This window comes from Lytechinus variegatus, chromosome 15 (assembly GCF_018143015.1).
Source record: "Lytechinus variegatus isolate NC3 chromosome 15, Lvar_3.0, whole genome shotgun sequence".
Lineage (NCBI taxonomy): Eukaryota > Metazoa > Echinodermata > Echinoidea > Temnopleuroida > Toxopneustidae > Lytechinus > Lytechinus variegatus.
This window is the reverse complement of record NC_054754.1, coordinates 14,602,749-14,612,261: the sequence shown is the minus strand read 5'-3', so window position 1 is coordinate 14,612,261 and position 9,513 is coordinate 14,602,749. Positions and strand designations below refer to the sequence as shown.

At 35.4% G+C, this 9,513-nt stretch overlaps 1 protein-coding gene across 1 annotated transcript; it reads left to right on the top strand.

The window, feature by feature from the left end:
• The first annotated feature begins 6,356 nt into the window (after positions 1-6,356).
• Positions 6,357-7,544, top strand: LOC121428506. The gene is made up of 2 exons (XM_041625164.1): positions 6,357-6,545; positions 7,099-7,544. The coding sequence occupies exons 1-2, from the start codon at positions 6,422-6,424 to the stop codon at positions 7,302-7,304; spliced, it is 330 nt and encodes a 109-aa protein (XP_041481098.1). The 5' UTR covers positions 6,357-6,421; the 3' UTR covers positions 7,305-7,544.
• The last annotated feature ends 1,969 nt before the right edge of the window (positions 7,545-9,513 follow it).

The following is a 9,513-nucleotide window of genomic DNA, read 5'->3' as shown; positions in this document are numbered from 1 at the left end:
TTGTTCCTGAAAGTTGTTTGGAGCATAAACATTCGTTAATAAAAACATCTTACCATTTATTTCTACTATCATCATGATATATCTACCATCTTTGTCGATTATTTCTTTCTGAATTGTATACTCTAATCCTTCCCTGAAATATATCAGTACTCTACGGCTGTTATTCGTTCCGTGACTAAAAACGAGATTGCCTTTTACTTGCTGTTTCCAAAACACTTCTATATTAGCTGTGCTATGTGTCTCTTGTAAATATATAATATCGACATTCTTATCCTGCAAAAACTTGAAAACCTTTGTCCTTTTAGTATACTCTCTAATTCCACGTACATTTAAACTCAGTAGTCTAATGTTCTTAGTCATGGATGCGGGTTTAATTCATCAACTTCTAGTCCAGATAGTCCTAAATATTTACTTTTTCTTTTTCTGCTTGTTCTTTACTTTCTGTTTCCTTTTTCTACTTTCATTAGCGATAGAAGATGCTGCGATTTCCGGGGATTCCGGCATAACTTCTAATTCGCTATCACTACTTTTGCTGATATCTCTCTCCTCTGAACAGTCGTTTCCGCTTTCTCTCTCTTCTTCGGATGTTTCTTCTCCTTCAGAATTTACGGCTTTCTCGAAGAACCCTGTGATTTTGGATTGCGATTTCATGCTATCGTGCTCAACATTGGGAAGGTTGGTGCGACGATCCTCTGTTACGACTCGCCTGCCTGATACGCTTTTCGATTGGTCTGCGGCCTTCACTTTGCGTCGTACAGCTGGTTCACCCTGAATGCTTGGTCGCTTAGCTACCTCGTCTTCAGCTATGGTGGGGTTGGTGGTGGGGCATGTGTTTTGCATATGCCCTGATTGTCGACAAACTCGGCATACTTTTTCATTGGTACAATGCGATTTATGGTGGCCATCTTGGAGGCAATTTGAGCAAACAGGACCCTGTGACGTATTCTCCTGCCCAAAGTGAAAAACTCTCGCTCTAAACGAATGGAATTTCATGAATCTTGGGAGATGTTGATTTGGAAGATCTACATACACTACTCTATCCCCTGTTAGGCACTGTGTTAGCTTTCCATCCACTCTCAACCTCTGATATTGAACAGGGCCATGTATTTTGCATTTTCTATTTTCTAGCTCTCCAAGAATAACACTTTCGTGTACTGATAATGGGATATCCTTGATAAGTACCCGAGTTGCAGTCTCATTATCGTAAGCTAAGAATGGGTTCCTATCAAACACCTGCACTACCGATCCTCGAACTTCGAGGCCTTGGGTTATAAGTTTGATCCTATTAGCTTGATTATCAACATAAAGTCTCCATAGCCCTCCAATTTTTTGGATACCTGCTATGTCCTTTCCCGGTATAGCTGTACACAAGGATTTGAACATGTCTTCAGGTTCAAGGCGCCCCGCCCATTTTATATCGTCATGCTTTATGAACACGGGCTTACCTCGATTGGTGTCTTGTGGCGCCGCGGCTCTGGCGTAATCATCGCGCTTTCCGTAATCCATCTTTCCCACACGTTGATGACGATATGAAGTCCCTTTTTGTAGAGTTTCACTTTCACTAATATCCAAAATAATAGTGTCGACGTCTTCAACAATCTTCAGCTGATAAGTCCACTGTACTTTTTATTCCTTATATGATTCAAAAAAGCAGAATTTGTCTATCTTTCTAGAGCTACGCATAAGCGAAACGTGACCATGAAGTGACCCTACTAATATTCATGAAATTTTAGAAATCGTCCGATCCTTGAAATCTATTAAATCGTGTGGCCATGAGGGTATCAGTGTATATTTACTAAAACATATAATTCATTTGGTGGCTTCTCGTCTTGTACATATTTTCAATTTATCTCTCTTAAAGGGAATTTTCCCTCAACTTAAACTTGCAAAAATAATCCCCATATACAAAAAAGAAGACCCTTGCCAAGTTGCTAACTACCGCCCTATTTCATTACTACCAAGCATATCCAAAATACTTGAAAAAATTGTTTATAAACGACTATATTCTTTTCTGGACACAAATCAGTTATTAATTCCCAACCAATGCGGCTTTAGGAAAAATCACTCAACTGACTATGCAATCTTACAATTATATGATAAAATAACAGATTCACTTTCAAAAAAGGAGCACACCAATGGTTTTCATGGATCTATCGAAAGCATTCGATACCATGAATCATCATATTTTGTTGTGTAAATTAAAGAAATATGGAATTAGAGGTAGTGTACATTCTTGGTTTAAAGATTATTCAAATAATAGACGTCAATTTGTTAATTTTAAATTCAAATCATCCCATACATGCCCCGTTAAATGTGGAGTACCTCAGGGTTCAATTCTGGGCCCCTTATTATTTAATATATATGAATGATATTGTTAATGCATCACCTTTACTTACATACGTTTTATTTGCAGACGACACTAACATATTTTATTCACATCAGAACTTAAACATTCTTGTCGCAACTCTAAATCAAGAATTAAAAAAATTATCACTATGGTTTAAATCAAATATAGACTCTCCCTTAACATAAATAAAACAAACTTCACGTACTTTAAACATATTAATTCGAAACAAGTATTTCGCGATATCATTTATATCAATGATATGCCCGTTAACGAAAAACAGGAAACAAAATTTTTAGGTGTATTGATCGATTCTAACGTAACATGGAGTAGTCATATTCGTAATATAAGCATGATGATTGCAAGGGCCATAGGCATCTTGTACAAGTTGAAATATTATATATCTCAAAGATCATTACTAATGCTTTACAACTCCTTTATTTTGTCACACATTTCTTACTGTAACGTAGCATGGGGAAATAGTAACAAAATAAAAATAGACTCAATATTACGTCTTCAAAAGTGTTTTGTTGTGAATCTCCCAATTTTTCCTTTTCCTTTTTACGAGACACCATTGGAAATTTTACGGCTACCATGAAGTCGTTCGAAATTTATGCTAATTTGTTCTGTAGAAAACGTGTTCGCAGAAGCCATGTTATGTTCAAGCTGAAGGGATGTTTGAAAGATGAAAGTCATCTTATGATGAAATTTAGTTGCCGAGAAATGCCGCCCAAGAAGTGAGTGTAAAGATAAATTATCATTTAATAATTATGTATAAACCAGAAATGTATATTTTGGTTGGATATAGAAGAAAACTGGAATTTACTTGACCTATGTGTGCGTAGTACGATACGGTAATTCGCTGTGCATAAACAATGAAGCGATACGTGACCGATATTGGTACTCGTACACGTAGGTCGAGTTGAAATTATAACATGTATCAATTTGGTATAAAACAGACATGACATGGAGATAAATGTCGCTCATTTTATGATAAAAGATATTGAATTTCATAAGGTCAATTTAGAAATGGTTCAGAATTCTGTGTGATAGAACGATTATTTATTTTACAAACATAGAGTGGTTAGAAGACTACATTCTCAGATAAACAAACATGAAACAATGAATGAGTCGTTTCATATAAAAAGATACCGATAGTTTTCATATTGACTGAAGGTTTCGATTAATTTGTGGAAACAGATAGAAAAGGAAGTTTGAATTTTACGTTGATATGAACGATGAAGTGTCATATTGATATTCTGAGGCTTATAATTTATCAATGAAAGCCTACTTGTTTAGGGATAGGTTTTTGATAATAGGCCATTAACTTTTTTATTAGCTTTGATACAAAGGATAAAAGCCAAGCAATTGTGAGTTATTTATCAAAAAGATAGAAACAATAGTTTGTGTATTGTTTTGTATAAAATCTATAACAAGCAAAGAAATGATGCTTTGCAGATACGTCTACTTTTTATATACATTTACATTAGTCACATTTAGATTATCCTTCAAGGAAGTGTGAAGGTTAGCTCAAGGTCAAATGTTTCTTTTGGAGGTTAAATGCTATTTGAGCTTAAGGAAATAGGCTCATGTAATTAGAAATTGCCAAGCCATATTTTTTAGCTTTAAATGATCAAATGGAATGCGTGTAACGCAGGTTTTATTTGATTAGTCTTATTCAAGACTGGTGTGTTTATTTATGAATGTGTCTTTGGATGCAAGACTTAAATTTAAAGTGACATACAAAGTGTCAGTCATATTAAAATGACAGGCAAGTTAAACATAATTAACGAGATGAAGCACTTGTGATTCTCGTAATTTAGAATAATATGTGTGAGCTTCAATAAGGACGAAGTTCTTTAATTTATGCAAAAAGCATACCTATAAAAGTTAAAGTGTTTTGTTATACACCAAACGTTAGCTTTTCCACATTTGAAAAGTACATACAAATTATGACATGGCTAAGACTAGAGGCCTCATATCTATTCGTATTGAGGCGAAAGCCTTTGACTTACAATTTATTGTTCATTTTCTATATAAATGACAAAATGACTTGAGATATTTGATATGTAAAATCAAAGTCAACATTTATTTGTGCAAATATTGAACAAATACTTATGATGCATTCATTTCTGTTTTTTCTATACAGATTGAATAAAATTGCAGACTAATGCAGCCTATGCAATTCCAAAGCGGTTTTTCTTGGTCGATTGTTCTTCCGATCTCAGTGATCCAAAAAGAAACCTCTTCGTATTTGTTATCACTCTCATTATCTCGCCCATATTGATCCAATATTCCATTATTTTAAGACATTGAAAATTTATGATATTCACACTTATCAAACTGCCAACAACACTATTCCAGCATCCGTCCGTAATATTTTTGTTTACAACAGAGACATACATTCATACCCTACACGACATTCATCTGACTTTCACCTAACAAATCCAAAAATAATAATTGCTCACAAAACAATACGTCATCACGGTCCTGAAGTTTGGAACACTTTGCCGAATAACATCAAACAAGCTACATCTCTTTTTACCTTTAAAGCTTTATTAAAGAAGTTTCTTGTATCAAAGTACGTGTAAAAATCTCACCTGCACGTGCACCCACATCTGCACCACTTCACATGACCCCTTTACCCTCTCCCCCTTTTTTTCTTAACATTTCAAATAATTATGTGACATCATTATTATAGACCCGTGATTTTTTTTCTACAATGGTTTTCATGTAGCTGCCTTCCTTTGGCTGCTATTCTCTCAAGCATTTTGCTTATGATAGCTGGCCACTGCATTTTATTTTATATAATTATTATTGCTTACATGTACATGTATATCTATGTAAATTATTCTATTATGTAATCGTCACAATTTGTAATTATTTCATTTATTTTTGTATTTCTTTATATTCATTATGATTACTGTGTTTGATATATTGAATTTTCAATAAATGCAGAAACACCTGCAAAAAAATATATTCGTATTATCTGCAAAAAATGTAAATTTACAGAAAGATGAGCAGTTACTAGAGTCATTTATGTAAAGGAGAAACAACAAAGGCCACAAGATAAAACCTTGGGGCACACCGTACAGTATAGGTTTATTAGAAAAAAAATTATGGATGTATATTTGAAACCCATGTTAGGACTTTTTTACTTCATGTACTTGAAGCGTAGTTCATCCACTCATTTTACAGTGTTGTAAATCACAGATATATTCTAAAAAAGATCATCTAATATTGGGGAAATAAGGAACATGCATGTTCTTTATTTCCCCAATATTAGATAAAATTTTTTTTAGAAATTTGCCTAGCAAACATGCATGCATGTTTGCTAGGCAAAACTAAATCTTATATTGTGTATAATTTACCCAATGTTTCGTTTAAATTTATCCTTAAAACATGCATTTATGCTGCTATATGGCACAAAATCTTACAACAAACTGCATGTTCCCTTTTCCACAATATTTGGTTAATCTTTAATCAATATATTTTAGAGTGTATGGGAACCAAGATTAATCCATGAAGCAAGAAAATACAGACTCTCAACTCTCAAAACATATTTGGAATTTCAAGGAACTGAACCCGAATTAAATCGATGATGGGAATGGAAAAGAAATCATATATCTCAATCTCACATGTTTGGAAGAGAAGTTATAATCAAGAAAGGCCGAGACGGATCAAAGGTATACGCAGTCATCTCCAAATGACGACGACAACAACGTGTAACTCTTGAAGAGCCAAACAGAAGATTTGCAGCTTTTATGAGAAAATGGGGATTATACTCTTTGGCAATTGGTGACAATGCCCGGGTACAAGGCTCATATTGATAAAAACTAGTTGTCACCTAATTTCGTCTTGTTGTCTATGGAATTAGATGACAACTATACTTTAGATTAAGATGTTATGATCCCTGAATTGTAACACGATCAGTTGCCGATATTTTTTCGGGGGATGGGAATTTCAGAATAAATTCTTCTTTTTTGAATTATGCCTGGACGATCAACACTCTCCGTTCACGATTTACGTTTCCTCTCCTTTGCAGACTGGTGGTTTGAACTTGATCCATTCGTGAACATGCCTTCTTTCCGACTTCATATTCCAAAAGACCGAAGGATCTGTGCAATTTACCAACCCACCTTTGGCATGGTGCACACCTCTTGCTCAGACTCCTCAGAGAATCTGGTGACACTTTGCGAAGGTGATTTTGCTTGTCATATTCTTTGAATAAGTATATTAACACTTACTTTGCACATCTCAAGGAAATGGGAGAGGAAACCAAACCCACACTGTAAAAAATGAAGTGCTAATTTAGCACTTACATTGCTTGTATAGTGACTGCACGACGATTGCTGATTTTCTAGTTCAAATTTGAAGTAGAAAATCAGCACTCCGAAGTGCAGTCACTATACACACTCTTTAAGAGCTTAATTAGCTCTACCTTTTTTAAAGTGTATATATACATTCGATTTTTTTAGAAATAGTTGTCAAATATTTACAATGAATGTTATTGTAGGTTGTTTGATTCATTTCAATTGTACAGGGGTTTCTTGTGAAGCAGCAATCATAAAGAAACTACCCTGGGTAAACATAATATGAATGATGATAATAGATTATTTCGATAAACAGTATTGAATAATAGCCTATTACAAGTTCTTCATCGAAAATTTCTAATAAATTTCTCCGAGAAGTAATTACCAATATAGATGCATAAATGCATAATAAGTGTTCATTTTTTAAATTATAATTCACAGCTGGCCTTTTCCCGACTCCCCCATTTCGCATACAACCAAGGATCTTCACTCCATCTTTGGACAACAAGGGACGTGCTCTGATTGGCTACTGCTGTGATAACCCTGACGATCAAGTGATGGACCCTTCATCAGGACTGGAGCCACGATGCGCTAAAGCTTGCAATAATATCAGAAAGATTAAAAAACAGTTCATAAATAATGAATGACAAATCAAATGGATAAATCAAGAGGTCATACCCGTAAGCCAGACAACATTTTTCAGTACTCATGATACTCGGGCGTTAGCACAAGTGGAACTAATAAGATAATGTTTAAAATTTGATTTATTCAGTTCAATTAACACTACATAATGGAAAAGCAAAGACTGTTCGGAGACCGATACACATTGGCCCGTATTCTGAAGTCAGGTTTAACTTAGACCATGGTCTAACTGTGCTAAAATTTAACGAAGTCAAAAGTGTCAAAATTTCATTAAATTGTATGTTTCTTATGTTTACTGTGCTCTTTCCTGATTCATCGATGGTGAAGACTATCGTTTATTTATACTTCCTACACAATTATGAATGATTTGAGAGCCAAATGAGCTGAAATATGATATCTCTACTGTTAGTGATTTATGTAACGATTGGCTGTCCATACTTAAACCATGACTTTAAACCTAAGTTTAAGTTAAACCCGACTTCATAATACGGGCCATTGTGTACAATGTGTAAAGCAAAAAAAATGAATAAAAATATCACATCTAAAATGTAAAAACAATTTAGATTCGTTTACCCCCCCCCCAAAAAAAAAAAATAATAATAATAAGTCAATGCTATGACTCATTTGTTTGGGAGGAAAATATGACAAGAAAAATGTTCGATTTATTATTCATACATAAATTAAAAGCACGAAGGGGCTCGGAAAAAAGGAAAACAAAATAGACATATATCAGTATGCCTTTTAAACACATACTCGCATGTTCTTCGTATCGACAAGGTAAATAATTATTGTGCAATAGTCATTCTATCATCATGATCATGTAAATTCCCGGCGTTATTCCAACTATACAAATTAATAAAAGAAAAAGGTAACTCTATCGGTCAAACTCTCTAGACGCGCAATACTTTGTGTTAACCAATCAATATGCTTCGGCCCTGGTGGGTGTTTCTTACGCGCTTAATAATCATCAAAGAATATTTATTGGTTAATATCATTTACCACACGAATCAGCAGTCGCTCTTGAAGTCACTCTTGACTTACGAGTAGTTTTATGAAACGGTCCCCAGGTCTGGAACTTTTTGGTTGAGTTAGCACTTTTTACAAAGGATGGACTACCTTAGTCTCCCTACTTTTTGTAGCTTGTAAACTCACTCATAGCTTTCTCCCCTCAGCGCCGGGGTTAGGTAAGCATCCTCGACGTCATCGACGGCCAAGATATCGATGTGCATCGTCGGTGGTCTAGTGGTTGGGACTCCCGTCTTTCAATCAGAAAGACGTGGGTTCGAATCCCAGCCATTGCGTGTTTTCTTTCAGAAATACATTTACCCACGTTGTGCTGCACTTCCCAGGTGAGGTGAATGGGCACCCGGCAGGATTAATTCATTGAATGCACCAAGTGCCTTTAGCAGCTGGAGCTACAGCCGGGGTATAGTGCGCTATTGAACATTGATTTGACTTTTTTTTTTAATCTGAGCTGTGAGGTCCCACTAATGACCTGTGTCTGTGATATTTTAGCAAAAGGAAGCCCAGAAAAAAATCGCGTCCGAAAATCTTTATTCAGTGATTCGAAAAGTAAAATGTAAAGTGACCGAAAAGACCATCTTAATTTCATCACATACCCTTATGTGTTCTATTATTATCGGCATGATATTAAACGAAATCTTCGATTATATCGTATCAAAAGCATTTCTTTTTATTTATTTTTTGGGGGTGGGGGGAGTTAGAGTTTTGGGGTTGATAGAAAGGCGTCCATGTACATATTTTTTTCTCTCCTTTGTATGTCTATAATCATTCTCCACTTTTTCCTGTGCCCCTTTTTCGCGTAGGTCTTACGTTGCCCTCATCGGCTGAGTCCTGATTAACCGGTTTCTTACTTTGAATTATGGACACCCCCCCAAAAAAAGTAATTTATTACAGAATGAAGCAATTAGGGAAATTACGTAATAATGATAACGTTTTATTTACCATGGACAGCCATTTCATTTAGGAAAAATGCTCTACCAGCGGACCCTGTATAATATATAAAATTATTATTATTTGTTTTGGCGTCACCTGTGCCTGGGAGGCGAAAAGCGAACTGAATCACTATGACCCGCAGGTCTCTCCTCCCGATATAAGTGATTGGGGTGAATGCAGGTGGGTTCTTAACGTGCAAAGGTGGTGACTCTCCTCTACACGGGGCCTCCATTTAACGTCCTATCCGAGGGACGGAGT